The following is a 17,572-nucleotide window of genomic DNA, read 5'->3' on the forward strand; positions in this document are numbered from 1 at the left end:
CACACTTCATCAAAAAATAATTATTAGCAAAAAATTTTATTGTACTTCTGCTTACAAAGCCTTAACTCCAACACAACAACCTGAAAGGCTTTGCTTTCTAAAGACCATTTACATTCCATTTTTTAAAAGTCCTTAAACCAACAATTTTTACCTGTAAAACCCTTCACCCTCCCACCCCTCAGATGAAAACCCAAGACTGGCACTCTCTCAGCTCAGTGTCTGGGTACTCAGTGTGCAGTCTTTTCCATAATTCTGAACTCCTGAGGAATCCTCATATAAATAAAAAGTATTCATGAACCAAAATTAACAATGTTATCAGCTTATTATAAATTACTTGAATTTTTTTTTTCTTTTTAGACAGTCATCACTGATTTTGAAATAGTATCCAATGCTTCTGGGCAAGGACTTTAAAGCTGACTAACATTTTTGATTACTTGATTTACTCCATGGCAGCAGAGGTTTTCTTCATCCTAAAACTCAACTGGAAAACACTCCAGGACATCTCCAATTTGCACACAGCTCGTTTAACGTGATATGCAGATTTCAAACTTCATAGCAAAAATAGGACTAGAAAAATGTAAAAACCAATCAAACCAGAGCTATACAATTGTATTGAAACAGTACCAAGAGCAATTCCAGCATTAAATATTTTTGCTATTTGGCCAAGTTTTGTCCTGAGAAACAGAATTAATCCTCACTGCCGGCCTGCTTTTCCATTTTCTGTCGTTTCCATTCTGAAATGCAAAGACAACAATGGTAAGGCTTGTTACTGAAAGAACAATCAATAGCTTAAAAAAAAAAAAAAAAATCGCATTTAAATGCTTTCATAAATATTTTTTACTTCACTAACTATCCTATCTCTCCCTACCCCAACATATGCAATCTTATCTCCTCTTAATACTTCTTTAAGCAGCAATCATAAAGCAAAGGTTTCTGCAGAGATACATTTCAGCTGTGAAAACCCATCCATTATCAACCTCACCAAAACACAAAATATTCATGTGACTGCAGAATATTCATAAAACTAGAGAATCTATTTTGAAAATCTGAGCTTTGGCAATTTGTTTCAAGGACTTCATTTTCACCCTTCTTACACTGAGCGTTGTCTACCATCATCTTATTTCCTTCAGAGGAGGCTGGTTTGGTTTTCCAGTATTTTTCGTAGAACACAGACTACTGCCAACTTCATTACAGCACAGCCTAAGATTCAACCACTTTATTATCAACAATATTTCTGTATCAGCCATTTCTTCGGAAACTAAAGCAAGCAAAATACCTCAGCTACTATTTAACCCCCTGAAGTTTAATAAGAGTTTTGCTGCAAGGGCAGTCCCTGAGGCACAGGGAAGCCCAGCTCTCCGCAGTCAGCCTTGCTCGGCACAGAGGCAAAGAGAAGCAAACACTGCTCTGGTTCTCCATCAGTGCTGAGAAGCAAAGGAATGAATTTAGATATTTTAATCATCAAAAGAGTAGTATCTAATGCTGCAAACTCCACACTGACTACTGCCAAGATGTGGGTGGTGATGCATTTCCTGATACAAACCCATTTTCTTCTTTCAGATGTTGATACAGCTCAGCTTTGTTGTTGACAGAGTTCAACCGACCAATAAATTCCTGGTGCTTCCTAGAGTTGGCAGTATTAATTCTGTTGCTCCATAAAGACAGCAAGGACATTGGCCCTAAAATTGTAAGTAAAAAGAGTCTAAGTGATGAAATTTTTGAATTAACATTACATCATTATAACATCTTAAAGGAATTACAGATTATGGTAATACAACATGTTAAAACCACTAATATTAAAAAACCTTACAACAGGGGCTAAATAAATCCAAAATATGCAAAGTGATAATGGCTGGGGAGTTGCTGCACATGAGATGGACTCTGCTTTAAATGCAGAATCTCAGCATCAGCTCAGCCACTGTGATAGCAAATAATTCACACCAAGGAAGAGAAGGCAGTGAGAACTGCCCGTTCTGACAATTGCACTGCTTAGGCAAGTTGATATTCATTAGCAGGAGACAGTGATTTTTGATACCTGCCCTCAAACAGCATTTCTCACATACAGTAGCTCAAACAGCACCAGCAGGAACATGGCCAACCCCCTGTCAACCCTAGAGTCTATCAGCAGAGCCACAGAGTGTCTTGGCATCTCCCTTTTTTTCACAGACCTGGTGAGGTTAACATGTTTTTCAAGAATTTCTCAGCATTTAGCATTTAATTAAACATGATCTTCACTGACTTAGCTTTAACTCCAAAATGATTCACCTCATTACTTTAGAAAACACAGACTGATGCAACAACGTCTACCTTTAAAAGAAATAATCTGTTGCAATTGTTCTGGTTTACCTTTTGCCTTTTCAACTGCAGGCATTTCATCCATTGTAATGAGAGGCTTTTTGTTGGGGGGCTCAGGAGAATCAGGGGAGTCTTTGATAACTTCAGCTTCTGCCAGTTCTTCTTTCTCCCGATCCAAAAGACCTTTTAACCTTTTTGAGAGGGAAGGAAAAATATGCTTGAGCAGGACATAATTCTTGATACCATTCTGTACTCCTCGAAATTATACAAGACCCATACCATAAGAAAATTTCTTCTGACCCCTTGGAATGGGTGACAAACAATAGGGAATTCTAGCCAAATAATCTTCTGGATAAAGCCTTACATAAAGGGAAGGTTCTTAATACAGAGTTTCACTTCAGTTGTTGAGACAATTGGTATCTGAATTTTGAAGGAAAGACTAAATAAAAATAAATACATATACAAATACCATACAATTTCCTATTATCTTCTCTAGGTGAATTCAGACCCATTCTACACCAAATCCCTTTTATCTCAGTCCCCATTTCTGTTCTATGTGTGAAAGCAAAGCTGTAGCAATGATCATACACAGGAAGGCATGGAAGCTCATCAGCATGGTGACAGCAGTGTAGATGAAATGGTCCTCCTATCCTACATGCTCCCAGCACGCACAAAACACATGCAAATTAAGCTTATTACTGTGAGCTTTTGGGATCTCTTCAGAAAGTAGTTTGAAAGAAGGAACAACACAGAACAGACTGACAGGTGCTGACCACTTAGACAAGCTACAATAACAACACAAATTACAGACAGGAGGGAAATGGACATTAATCCTTATGTTCAGCTGAAGAGAAGAGCCAAATCAAGCTGGGTTGTTTAATCAACATGAACACTAAACTATCTACAGCTCAAAGGAAACAACTGCTTGTCCCACGTTTTCAGCCATGCTTTAGATTCCCACAAAGCAGTTTAACATCTAATAGGTGTGCGGTTATGATAGAATCCAACAGCAGGAACTCCTCAAGCTAAAACACCCAGCTAAGTGGTCAACCACTAAGAACAAAAGTTATGCTACACTTCGATTTCACTTCAGAAAATGTACCTCTCTGATTCCTGCCATGGCTTATCTGATTCATAGTCTTTGCCCAACTTCTCTGACTTGTCCTCTTTGTCTTCTCTCTTTCTGCCTCGTTTCTTGCGCTCCTCCTCCTCCGGGGGTTTGCTCCTGCACGCCATGAGACACTCGAGGACTCGCTGGTGTTTGTCAGAGTTGTTTATGTGTGCTCGGACAAGGGTCTCCAGCTCATTCCACATAATGCGGTACTGCTCATCTCTGAAAGGCCAAGAAAAACACACCATGTGAAGGATTACCAGTGTCATTCAACTACTTAATGAATGCAGACCTTAACAAACAAAAAAAGAACCCCCAAACCAAAAATAACTCCAAAGAGATCGTCTGTCCTCCTGTACAGAAAGTCTCCCCTCCTGGGATTACTCCATTCTTGAAATCACATTAACATTTCCCAGTTAACACCCAGAGTGAAGTTTAAATTGAGATGGATTATGGCCACTGAAATCATGTTGTTCCACAAGACCTCACTGCCAAAAGGCACTTGTAAAATCTCTCAGGTGCTTGCTAACAATGCAATGTCAGAGGGCCACTCACGTACTGACAAAGCAAATGAATTATTACATTATTTGGGTTAAAAAAAATAAGGAAGAATTGCACCACACTACTGTCAGTAACTCCCTGTCATGTAGGCAAACCAGAATTTCTTTTCAACCAATTCTTGAAAATACAAGGAACACATCCAAATGACTGAGGTATCAGAATATTCTACGCTTATTTTAAAGAAGCACCCCATATTTTAAATAACTGTTTCAAAAGGATTTAACTATTCTCATATATACCAGTTTTAATGCACTGTTCATTTATAATATACTTAAGTTTTCCTTTTTATTAATTTGAAATTATTCCACTTTGTTTGTCCAATTTGTATCAATCTTTCACCCTTCCTGATGACTATCTTTGATTTCATATTTTTTAACATATTTAAATTCTTAGGCAATAAAATTAGAGCTTTTTTCCCTAACATACAGCAGTAATGTTATAGCCCCTAAATGATACAGGTGAAGTATTCACAGCATTTGGGTGGTGCACATACAGCATTTAGTTTACTATGTATTATTTTTAGCCATACTTCAAAAATTTGGTATGAAAACATTGTCAACAGAGTATTTCTGAAAATAGTCCAGCATCAACAAAGAGAGATATGCATGTAACCTTTTTGGCCCCTTTCCTCTGGTACCAACTGTTGAAATTGGCAGTGGATCGTTTTTCCTCTCCATGTCTACCAAATTGTATATTGTTTTTTGACAATTCAGCACATCCTCATCAGTCATTGCTTCCTTTACAATCACACTGGCTAATGGCACTACCTGCAGGACAAAACAGAAATGAACAAGAAAACGTGTGCACGTCACAGGAGAGCAACAAGAAGAATAAAATCAAAAGCAATGGAACAACACACAACAAAACCCCACCCTCTTACCCTCAGTTTAGTACTAACTCCAAGTATAAGCAGATGCTTTCTTTACCCAGCAGCACTGCAGCTGTCAGGTTCAAATATTCCACCTTATTTAAATGGCATTCCAATAATCTACTGCATTAAATACAGTTACTTCAGTAGAAATAAAGCTGAAAATAAACTGATTTTGTGGCAAGGGATTTATCACCCAACAGAGTTGGTATTTCATCCAGTGACAAGGGGACGCAATCTAGGAACAGAACAAAAATTTACACAGCCCAGGTTACTTACAGCTTGCATGTTGAAGATGGTGGTCTGAGAAATAATCATAGGCCAGTAACGAGTATGTTTCTCTAACTGATCTTTTGCACGTTCCAATGGAATTTCAAGACTTCCATCGATCTTATATCTGGGCTCTAGAAAAGGAGTTAATCGGTTTTCCCTCATAAATTCACCAAAATCCTAATGATAACCAAACAAGATACAATTAGGCATTTCTCTAACAAAGAAACTTTCAGTGAACGGGCTAAACAGCTTAGCCTTGCTTATCACTAACTTTGTACCATCCCACTGCCACACCTGACCCTACCAAGCACAGCCCTGTCTCTAGCTCTCAGATGGACATGCATTAACCAGGGGGAACACAAACACAGGGGCACAGAAATATGAGGTAAAAATCAATGTACGGGTTTTGATGAGGAGGACTTCCAGATCTGCAAGGTAGTTCATGTATGGGAAGAATTACTTTTTCCAGAAGGAACTTCTGCTTGTTTACAAGAGATATCAAGGATGTGTTGAAAAAAATAAAGGACAAACAAAATGCATGTCAGCTGATTGTCTGACACCAGGGTTCAAAGCTGACTTCATCTTTTCTATTTATTGTACACACCACTCATGTGCAATCTCTCCTTTGACAATAAGCACGATACAGTCCTATGTGTATCCAAGCCACAGAAGAAACTTACCAAGAAAAATGTTTTTCTAGAACCAGAACAAACTAAACACTCCTAGTGCATTAAGGAGGCATTCCTTGACGCAGAAAGTATTTTATAAAGCCGGGCTAACAATTAACAAATGTAGTATTTTGTACTAAATATCTATCAAGGTATTTATTACATAGGAAGCTGGACCATGCAGTCCCGTCCAACATTTCCTTCCCACATGACTGCATCTGTTGTCCCGTGATAGAAGCGGCAGTGTAGGACAGAAAGACCCTTACTGTGATCCTGTAGTCAGTGACCCTCCCGCCGCACCCCTCGCTAATTGAGGGGGGATCTTCCAGAATCGAGCGGGAGCTGCTCAACACATGCAAGAAAATCTCTCCCCCGTGGCTGCTGAGCATGTGGCTGATGACCTTTGAGCCAGACTTGCGTGGCTGTTCCAACAACACCGAACGACCTGGTGGAAGGGAGATCAGTTTCATTCGCTACTGTGTGCTGCAATTTTAAATTCAGAGCTGCATAAATACAGGTTTGTGCTCAGCCAAGAAGAATCTGAACCCACCAAGGTGGTGTTCTCACCCAGCTGAACAAGAAACTGCCATCTCCTCATTGTCTTGACACAGAACAGCCTTAAAATTTTACAAAGCAACACCAAAAAGCCTCTCCTGGACCAACCAATCAATATTATTTTAGGAAAAGATACACATTCATAAAGCATTCCAATGACCCTGTTGGAGAAACACTCTCATTAAAAGCAACCTCCAAAAAGTAATAAAATAACCTTTTGAGTATAAAGGTATCAGTTGATACCCCTTGCTAATGCTTAAAATGGACACTGTTCTTCAGGCAGAGAAATAAAACTGCTTTTGTCCTATTTTCAGTAAAATACACCAAGCATAAAAGGGTGCATTCTCCAAATAAGTTTCTTTTTATCAGGAAGCAAAAAGGACAAAAATCAGAAGCATGTGCTTATCTGAAATATGTTATTAATTTTGGTTCTAACCATTTTTATTAATCAAAGGACATTTTCACTACACAATCTCTAGGGAAAAATACACTAAGATACAGTGTTTAAGAAAACCACTGCACATTTAGACAATCAAATGACCTGACTGAAGGAAACATTCCATTAAAAGGATGTTTGTAATGCCATTTTGTTTGGAAACATAGAAACCTCCATTTCAATACTTGTTCCTTCTTTGCATCTTTCCTCCCATCTTTAAGCTCCAAAACATATTTGCCTTGGAGGACATTTAACAACTTTCTTCTCTTATTTATAGGACGTGTTAAAATAAACTCAGCATTTTTACAGTCTATAGACATTACTGCTATACAAACCAAAATGTGCTAAGTGCTCTATTTACAGAATTAAAAATTAAAACATTGAATAATTAGCCAAGGACACAAATTTACCATTAAGGAGAAAGTTTGTAAGGCAGGAAGAAGGTCTGCTATTTACATCTACTGGTGAAATTCTGTATGCGCCAGTGCAATAGTGCAGTTCTGAAAAATAAACGAGTAGAAAAGTTGAGTGTAATTCCAGAGTCAGAAAAAACAGTCCACAAAATAAAAGAATGGAAGAGGAGGAGGCTAGTCCACAATGAGCAGAACTAAGAAGTCTAGATGCCTCTCAATCTCAAAGTCCGCTCCTTTCACCATCTCCTCACTGGGAGGACTCCCAAGCACCCACAGCTCTGAGAATCTCACACATTCCCAGGCCCTATTTCCAGCAGGAACCCTAATTCTTTATCTCCTGAACTGCTTCACTGAACAGTCTGTCTGCTCTTATTTCTCTTATCTGTATATTCAGCCTGCTGGCTCAATGAGTCAACATAAATTGCTAATAGTTGAGAGAGTGCATGAGCTGAATGGCCACATGATTCCTGTGTTACCTCAGATCTTCCCTTTCTCTCCTGTACTCGCATTTGTACAAGTTACCAACCAGTTCTGGAGGATTCCGTGTCACCTACCCACACTGTTGGTTCGTGGAGTGCACCATTTCAGTGTCACAGTTTCCTTAAATGTGCCTTCTCTGCTATTGCCACCCATGTGATTATCACCTGCAGAGAAAGGCAGAAAAAGGGGGTGATCAACTAGTTTCTTTATTACAGCAGAACAACTTTTAAGGTACAAAGTGTATGTAACATGAACATATACACAATGTAATGCAAATTTAAAACTTAGATACCTAATTTTTTGATTTGACAGTAAGAAAGTTCCACATATGTTTAGTTCTATCAATAACAGGCAGTTTTTTCCTGCTAAAATGCTCAGGACTTTTAAGACAGTATCTTTTTTTAAATTTTGCACACAGAAATCAGAACTCTCAAACACTAGAGCTGATTGTTTCTTGTACATACTATATTCCCAAAGTCAATTAAACTGATCTAAAGGCACATCTGACAAGTTTAGTTTTTTGGGGAAAAAGTATTTGGCCGCATCATCCAGTCTCTTTGCCATGTCAGATTCAGCCTGAGTTCTCTCAATGCATTCAACTGACCACAGATGCTTTATTGTTAAAGTACTTTCATACAAGGTCTCACTGATCTTGCAAGAGCCACCTAAATGCCTTAAACCACCTATTATCAACACTCCTTTACATTAAACTACATTTCTTCTATACAGTTTTGAGAATCTTTATGATCTTTGATTTGACTCTCATAATCTCAGGATTAACAGGATTAACTGCAGAAGTTTCAGAATTACAGCAGCACAATATTTGGGAGGAATGACACAGGTACATCAACATGCAACACTGTAGTACAGTAGGGTTGAGTCTAATCTTACAACAGGTTTTATTTCCTATCAAAGACATTTATTCATGAAGGACTCATTTGATGTGCTTATCAGCCATGCAGGTAACTTGTAACAGTTGGGGGATTTTCCATTAAATTAACTGGAACAATTTAAGAAATTCTCTCTCTGAATATCTGAAGGGCAAATTTATTTAATCTGAAAATTCCTTGGCAACATTTCAGAGGAATAAGACCAATGCAATTGAATTCCTGCTTTCCTAGCACCAGAGCTATTACAGCTGAAATACTTATTTAGAAACAAATGAAAGAACCCAAAATTTACAGCAGCTAAGTAGAGACTTTTTCCTCTCAAAGTTCTGATGGGGAAAATGTGGAGAGGAAATGCTGTCAGAGTTCGCTTCTCTGTTCTTCTAGCAGACCTAATTCCTTGAGCCAACAGGTTTTACAAAACTGCTTCTGAGCCCTGGCAATAAAGCTTCAAGATTTCAACATCATAACACCAGTTCAGCTGAGGCCGAGGTCATTACTGGGACACCCAGTGCTTTTCATCAATCTTTAGTCATCCACTCCCCTAGAATGTGGAGGGCAGCACTTGGAGATGACAAAGGAGTTACCTCCTCTTCCTCTAAGTAATGGAAAAAAAGCACAGACTCCCCAAAATGGTTACTTATGGATCATATGACATTTAATTCTACTAATACAGAAGTTACAAGCTGATTTTTAACGAAGTTTTGCATCAGGCAGTTTCCTCAACAAAACAGTTCTGCATAATGCTTAGTGTTGTGCTTTTCTAATTTCAGTTGAGCTATTAAAAATTCACCCCAGAGGAATACTAGGCAATAATTCCAAATTTACAAAAAAAAAAAAAAAGATAGTAGGTATTTCAATACAACAAAAAAGCTCAACAGCCAAACAAGTCTTGTTTTTTCCAAAGCAATTATTGTCATAAACAGGCCTGTGGGATGTGATGCAAACTATTATTACTTAACAAAGCTCAATTGTGCAAGGCATAATTTTGCACAAATACCCACAAGAGGGACTTCATTTTGTAACATCTCCCTGCACATCTGGTCTTTTACCTACTTTTTATATCTCAGTAAGAAGCTGACATGTCCTTCAAATCTCTCAGCAATATCCTGAACATATGCTGAATTTCACCTATTTTCTCACTGCTATATTCCTATTGCTGTACTAAAGTATGTCAATGAGTAAAACTCTAATGCCAACATTACAAATGAAGTTTTTTGGGTTGCAAGGAATAATTGAAATATTTTCTATTTGAGCCTGAAATTTACATGGATTTGAAGCTCACAATCTTCCTTTGTGAATATTCCCAAAGAGGCTGATCAAAAGCCACCTTCAGAGCACCATTTCTACTCACCACTCTTTAAAAAATCCACGTGTGCCTCTTTGTGATGAAGCAGCTCCACATCATAGTTGGCTGATGTGTTAGCATGTTGTTCTTCCTTCAAAAGAGAAAGGTAGACAGAAATAGAAATATTTTAGCTAGAGATCAGCATTTTCCTAAATGAATGATTCTACATTTGCCTTTCAGTCCAGAAGAAAACAAAAAGCCTCCAAGTGCCTCAGACAACAACGGGATTGCAATGTTGAGGAAACTGTTTGCTCTCTGAGCAATTTAAAGATGCAGCCAACTGCTTTTCCTCATATTTTCTTTTTTTTTTAAACCCTCTTCATGTTTTTGCAAGTGTCATCACAGGGTGCAGAGTATCAAATAAAGGTAAAAACTAGGCTTAACTACTTTGTTTAAATTAGTGAAGTTAAGGAAGCCTTCAAAACGTTAAATAAACACCAGAAGTTATGGCTTACTGAGCAGCAACAAAGGGTCACTGCAGGGTGGAGTGACAATTATTTTTCATAACCAAGAATCAAGAATCCAAATCAAAACCCACACTTTGAACTTACTATTTCTTAAGCTTAAGGTAAGAAGTGCACTTGCAGCTACAAGTTTATAACTAAAAAAAATGTACTTTTGTAAAGAGGACACTGCATCTTTAAACAGCTGCAGAGGATTAGCAAAAACAGAACAGTAACTCTAATAATTTACTCCAAGTTTAAAAAGAAAAACAATTAAAAACAAAGAAAAAAACCACAGAGAACCCAACATAGTCTATTACTATATGGACAAAGGCAGAAGGGAGAGGCACACCAGCAGCACACAGGTCAGAAAGTTACAGACAAGGTATTTGCAAACTGAAGTCACATTTATGCCATGACCCACATCAAACTCATAAAAGCTGTGAAAATTATTTTGGTATCATGTTTTAACTTATAAAATCCATACAATACTGCTAGTTTTCAAAGATGCAATTAATGATTGACTGTGTTAAAACTTAATGAATTTTTTATATCATGGAAGTTACCTGCCCCTGGCTCTTTTTGTTTGAATACTGACACTTCTGTCTCAATTGTCTCTTGCTGCCTGATCAGAAAATTACTGTCAACTTAATACTTGACATTCTCAACCACACTAATTTCCAAGTATCAAAAAAAATTAAATATATGGACATAACTTCCACCACAAGATGCTTAACTGATTATCTTTCTTAACTATGTATATCCTGTCTCCATCTCATGTTTATGGATCTTCAGAGTAGAAAACTCACTGGAAAACCCTTGGTCAAAAAGCAGCTATTAGTTACAAACACCTTTATGTTGGGTGGGCATGATAATGAAACAGAGGAAAAAGAGACTCACTATGCCACTATAATAATGCACAAGGGTCAAGAATATCTAAACACAACTAGAAAAAGACAAAAGAATCACAGACAAATTGATCTGAAGTAAACGAGATTGTATTTATATAAAGTAATATAAACAGAACTGAAATAACACTTGTATTGCTACATCAAAAATTGAGATTCAGCAATACAATGTTTTGTTCTGTGATCCTTCTTTTTTTTTTTTCCCTTCTTTATTTTTACTAACCTGGTCACAGACATTGAATGTGGGCTAATAAAAGAAAAAAAAAAAACAAAACAGAAAATATGATATGGAGAGAAAAACAATGTAAAAAGTCAATTAAAATAAACATCAAAAGTTTTCAAACACATTTAGAAGTGATGCAGCTGGTTAACACAGAGCTGTAGACACACTTTTTTTTTTTCCCCTTCTTTATTTTTACTAACCTGGTCACAGACATTGAATGTGGGCTAATAAAAGAAAAAAAAAAAACAAAACAGAAAATATGATATGGAGAGAAAAACAATGTAAAAAGTCAATTAAAATAAACATCAAAAGTTTTCAAACACATTTAGAAGTGATGCAGCTGGTTAACACAGAGCTGTAGACACAACATTACCTTCATAGGGATGTTAGTTATTGTGGTTGAAGCCAGATCAAAGTGTTGCTGTACCAGAAGATTCAGTTTTGTAGCCAGGTGCCTCCCTGCACGGACACTGTGCACCTCACTGGTTAGAACAGGGGAGAGCTGAAATAAATTGATATATAGAATTCAAGGTTTAGGCTGGGGTATCATTCAACAGTACAGTTTGATCAACTCTCAAATAAGCATTTATACTCCTAAAACTACCACCCAAAAACCCATGCCAGGGGAAACTACCAAGGAAGAAGCAAAAACTATTTGCATTCTGAATTTTGAGCTTATGCTACAGATGCAGTTCCTACAAAAAAAAGTGTGCTAAAAAATGTGAGTCACTAATTCTTAAGAGGAAAAATTGGTACCACAACATGGGGAATAAATCTTAACAGCAGCTCTGGGCAAACTTTTTCATTCTTTTACCTGCTGAGTAATTTTTAGCGAAGTAATTTTTAGATGTCTACCTGTAAGTGCATCATACATACACAAGGCAAATAAACACAAGCTAGAAGATGCACTTGATTTCTTCCCTAGCCAACAAGAACATTGGGCTGGGGCTCAAAAACAAAACGAAACTAACACAAGAAAAATTACAACAACAACAAAAATCCCCAAAAGCCCTAAAACAAGAACCCCCAAGCAACCAAAAAAAGAAATCCCAAGACCCAAACCCAGTGACTGCCTTAGAGAGAAGTAGTCAATTTACTATCTTCCACTGACAATTTTTTAGCACAACTACAGCAGAGTTCTGTAGAAATGAATCACAGGAAGGTAGCCCCTTATAGTCCTTTTTATATACCAAATAATATGCAGCACTACATGCCTTTCATGTTGAGATATTTTTCTGGAGTCTTTTCTTACAGACAGCACATTAAAATGCAGAGCAGACTTCTGAACAGCAGAATATATTACAGATATTTTGTATGTACTTGGTTTCAAACAACCACCACATGTGCTTTTGCTACTGAACAACTGAGAATAATTTGCACTATTTTCAGTCTGACATGGTTCCTAATCCTGGGATAAATTTTCTCATTTTAAGCTCCTCACCTCTTTTTTAGGACGATCTGAAACAAGGCTGTCTTCACCAACTGGGTACGTGTGGATTAACACCAGTTCACATTTCTGAATCTGCATTAGACTTAAAAACAAAAACATTTTGCTTAGCCTACAGTATGGCTACAGACTATCTCTTAAAATTAAATTAATTCTGATATCTAGAGCACAGAATCATAACAAATGTTAACAGCATGTTGTTTCTGAAAGTGTGCTGCAGAAACTAGGTTACAGATACGATTTTCAAAAGCACAGACTTCAAAGTAAGTTCTTACCAGATTAAAAATAAAAGCCTAACATTTCTTGCTCTTCAGATGCTATAGCACTGTGCTTCTTTTTGGACACATCAATGGAGTAAGTCCTTAACTGGTGCAATCTGTTCAGCTTTATTCAGCTGAATATTGACACTACACAGGATTTGTGTCTCCAAGTGTAGGTATGAATGAGGGGACTCCAGGGAACACAAAAACAACTACCCCAAACACCATAGAGAGATGGGACATGTAATAGGATATATGCTGATATACTGATGTGGAAGTTTGGAGTGATACAGATATTGTACCACACCTCTACCTACAGGAATGAGACCTTCCTGTCTTTACAATGGACTTAACACCTAATTTCCCCAGCAAGACCCTTTATACATCCATGAAACTACAACTGCAGCAGGAAAAAATAGTAGACTGAGGCTTCTGCTATTAAAGTGCCTGAGGAGCAACCAGGAATACGATCTCAACCTACTACAACTTTACAAGGCAACACAGTCCCATGGCCAAACACTTCAGAGTTTAATTAGACAAAACATATGGTGGAGAAAGACTTCTCAGAGGAGATGCACTCTGTATTTCAAGATTCTTTATCTCAAGTGAAGTGCCAGGCAATAGTCATTTAGAAACTTAAAAAAACTAGTTTCAAAGAAGTTAGCTGTTTTAGTCAAAGAAAGATAAACATTAAAGTAATACAGTATTATCAAGAAAAACTGCACCAGATGAATTAGTGATTAAAAGCACAGTGTATAACAAGGTATAGTTATGTGTCTCATTTTGGAGCAGATGTAGAGGGTAACAAGCTAAAGAAATCCTGTCCTATTAGAATGAAGGATGATACTGGAAAGATAATGATCAGCCAACGATATCATGATTCATCACCTTCTGCTTCACACAGACATTCATTCAAATAGCTTATCAGAGTGAGTTTTGTGACAAAAATACATCCGCATTTCACAGAGGATCCAAGACACTCTGTAAAAAGTATACTCACTGGTCAGAGTTAGCTGCAAGCTTGTTGTGCTCATGAATGGTCTCCTGAACACAATCCTCCAGCATCCGAACATGGCTGTCACTACAAAGAAATGGTGGATTTCTTTTAAGGCTGATTCATCAATCCTCCTTTTCAAAGCCACTGAATATTCTTCTACTGTCTCAAGCGGGAAATCTTTGAAACTTGACTTTTTACTGTTAGACCCCCATAAACAAAACCTTTGATAAGGTGAGAAGTGCTCTAACAAGGACCTGTGCAAAGAAGCTGCCTGCAACCCTTGTGGGAATGTCTGGAATCGCTCTGTGCAGGGGCAGGAGCCCCAGCACACCCACAGACTCCCATCTCCCCCACCTTTTGGCATTGGTGATGCAGATGATCCTGCCCCGGTTGCCCACGCGCTCGGCGTTCTCCATGAGCGTGGTGCGGGCCTCGTGCTGGTACTCGGTGATCTTGCAGAGCGCCTCGACGGCCGCCACCAGCCCGTGCAGGATGCTGCAGCACTCCGGGGCCACAGCGTTCAAACCAGCAGCGAAAAGGCAGCCTTTGAACACACTGGACATGCAAATCAACATTGCTGGGACAAAAGCAATTGAACAGTTAATGAGCATTATCATGTTGGCAGCTTTCTGGAAAACATTTGGCCCTAAATTATCCTTTGCAATTCAATTTATTCATTGTGACTAAATATTCTCATTTTTTACAGAAAAACACCTGACCACAGTAACAACTTATATCAAATATCTGAAGGACATTCTAACATTGTTAGTTGTCTTCTGCTTTTATTTTCTGAGAATTTGGAAATGCATTTCCTCCATAAAGTAAATTTTTCAGAGAATGAGCCCTTTCAGTATGACCACAAAGAGGATGTTTACAATTAATGTATTTAACACAGGTTATTCGCCTCTCATGTAAATGTTTTTAAAAAGAATTTAAGTTCAAGAAGCAGCACCAAATTACAGAAGAAATACGTAACTAATTTCTTCATAACGTTAATTTTAAATATTTAAGTCTATACTTAAAGACATTGGATTCTTTTCAAGTCTTGTCTATAGAATAATCCAGGCTCACAGGCAGCTACTTGAAATTCTGTTATACAACAATTTCAGACTAGATCCACCAACACTGTAATCAACCAGAGTTATTTCATACTGAACAAAATGTTTATTTCACAATGAAGTCAGAATTACAAAACAAAAGAACGGCTACAAATCATACCTCCTGCAAATTCTGATCTTCTTGAGTCCAAGAATTCAACACATGAGCCCCAGAGTCACTGACAATGAAATTCACCTACAAGGATCAAAAAAGCACATTAAGATAACAGCCGTTGCATTGTTACTTCCCCAAATCCAAACAAACACGAATTGCACTTCTTTTTCTGATAGTAGGGAGATAACATGCAATGACAAGCCAAACTCAAAATAACAAACCCACAAAAATCACACACTCCTGCTGTATTCAGTTTTCCCCTTAGTAATATGATGAACAACTTCTACTTATATTTGTATGCCACAAAATCATTTTCTACACCAAATTAGATTTTCCAAACATTAGCATTTTAAGAATCAGATAATATTTCCAGTAGAACAGCTACAAAATAAAGTGAATTCTAATACTGTAAACTGCACATCATTCTCCAACATCTGTCACAGTACATCATGGGGTAGGTATCTATCAAGATCTAATAAACATCACTAAGAAAATATGGTCTTCTAAACAAGGAGCTGTGTGTACCAGGAGCTCTCGTTTCATGATGATCCTACCTCTTCCTAAAGCCCAGAATTCCTTCAAAGTTGATCCCACAACTTTTATGGAGCGCTACCACGTGTTTAGCAACAAAATTCAACTTGAGACAATACTTCACTCATGTTTTTGTAAAGTCATAGCTCAGGAGAGCACAATAATAAATCTCTAAGTTGCCCTAAAGCAGCTCTCTGTGTTTTGCACCAAGTCGTAAAGTGGCAGTAAGACAAGGAAAGGTTCCAAAATTAAACACGTAATGAGATTCATATACTACCACAACCAATTAAAGGACTATAAAGTATATAAACAGCAAAAATAAATTTTTAAGTGATAAACTATATTTGGTATTTCATTCTAAACACCACAAAGATTAAAAGACTTAAATAAAACACGTATCAAGCACGATATGCAGCATGGCTGGCAGAACTTACCAGCTTCTTGAAAGGGAAAATATCATACATTATTCTACAGTACTCCATGGATGACTCCACTGAGCAGGTCCACAGGGACTTGGAGATGGGTGCCAGAGGAATAATCCCCTGGGTACGGTTCTTCACTAACATATCGAATTCCACGTGCTGCCTGCATGATTCTGCCATGTAGGGGCAGTGATCCACAACGAAAACAGTTTTGTGAGACTCAGAAAATATTTTCATTTTCTTCCTGAAAGAAACAGACATCGAAAGCAGAAAGAAATTGCACATGGTGACAGAAAAACCAAACAAAACACACCATAAGATGACTGTGCAATCTACACATAACATCCTAGAAATATGCAGGTCTTAAGAGTCCAAATTTAGTAGACTACATCTTTTATGAGAAGAAACTATTTTTCCTCAGGAGGAAAAATACAGAGAAAAGTGGAATTATATTGCTGAAAAGGCAAAAAAAATGCATAGTATTACTCTCCCCACTTCTCTATTTAAAACCAACTTTAAAGAAGAAGTACAGAAACTGCTTCCTATTTAAAGCTTATTTCCTAAAATAAGTAACGTGGAAAAAATTAATTTATGATGAAGCTCTAAAGTCCTTTAAGTAGCATAATCAGAATTTTAAGCCGATTTTCAGTCCTGTCTTTGCTAAATATATCTTTATTTTTAAACGAATAATTGCATCTGTACTTCAACACCTCACTGACAAATATCCCAAGTGTGAAATTATAAGAATCTCAGAACAGTTACAACTGGAAGGAACCTCCGGAGATCAGCCGGTCCAACCCCCTCCCAAGGCAGGGTGACCTAGAACGGGTAATGCCTTCACGGGGGTTTGGAATGTCTCCAGAGGGAGACTCCACTCCCTCCCCGGGCAGCTGCTCCACAGTTCTGCCGCCCCTTAATGTACAGAAGTTCTTCCTCATGTTGAGGTAGAACTTCTCGTGTTTTAGTTTATGGCCACTACTCTTCCTCCTGTCGCTGGGCACCACCGAAAACGGCAATTTCTACCGTAAGAATTTGTTTTTCCATGTACTTCTGCTGAATTACAGAATACACAGAACCAAAAAATACATACAAGCTCATTGAAAAGCCTAAAAAATATTAAAGCAACGAGGATCACAGAAGTCAGACGGCGGCTTCCTCGGAGGGAGGGAGAGGAGCAGGCTGGGGCCCCGTGCTCGGCTGCAGCTGGCGGGGCTCACCGCGGCCCCTTCGGAGT

General features: G+C 37.9%; 1 protein-coding gene across 2 annotated transcripts; it reads right to left on the reverse strand.

The window, feature by feature from the left end:
• Positions 1-17: 17 nt before the first annotated feature.
• Positions 18-16,619, reverse strand: ASUN (asunder, spermatogenesis regulator). Of its 2 annotated transcripts, XM_017745813.1 has the most exons (17): positions 16,351-16,619; positions 15,392-15,466; positions 14,528-14,750; positions 14,177-14,257; positions 12,911-13,001; positions 11,843-11,971; positions 11,670-11,693; positions 9,902-9,986; positions 7,735-7,824; positions 7,178-7,267; positions 6,043-6,221; positions 5,115-5,285; positions 4,580-4,734; positions 3,398-3,628; positions 2,347-2,486; positions 1,544-1,679; positions 18-734 (listed from the first exon to the last, which is right to left on the reverse strand). In XM_017745813.1, exons 3-17 carry the CDS (start codon positions 14,746-14,748, stop codon positions 695-697), a joined length of 1,863 nt encoding a protein of 620 aa, XP_017601302.1. In that variant the 5' UTR covers positions 14,749-14,750; positions 15,392-15,466; positions 16,351-16,619; the 3' UTR covers positions 18-694. The 2 variants fall into 2 exon arrangements, with proteins under 2 accessions (XP_017601302.1, XP_017601303.1); XM_017745814.1 differs by lacking the exon at positions 11,670-11,693 and having other exon boundaries at positions 340-734; positions 16,351-16,614.
• Positions 16,620-17,572: the final 953 nt, after the last annotated feature.

This window comes from Corvus brachyrhynchos, unplaced genomic scaffold (assembly GCF_000691975.1).
Source record: "Corvus brachyrhynchos isolate BGI_N302 unplaced genomic scaffold, ASM69197v1 scaffold209, whole genome shotgun sequence".
NCBI classification, from domain to species: Eukaryota; Metazoa; Chordata; class Aves; order Passeriformes; family Corvidae; genus Corvus; species Corvus brachyrhynchos.

Bases quoted from the DNA above. Each gene is read 5' to 3' on its own strand.
- ASUN (XM_017745813.1), bottom strand. From the start codon at position 14,748: ATGTTGATTTGCATGTCCAGTGTGTTCAAAGGCTGCCTTTTCGCTGCT. The intron at 14,258-14,527 runs GTGGGGGAGATG...ATTTCTTTGTAG, and splicing joins TGCATCACCAATGCCAAAAG to TGACAGCCATGTTCGGATGC. The intron at 11,972-12,910 runs GTGAGGAGCTTA...AATTTATTTCAG, and splicing joins CAGATCGTCCTAAAAAAGAG to CTCTCCCCTGTTCTAACCAG.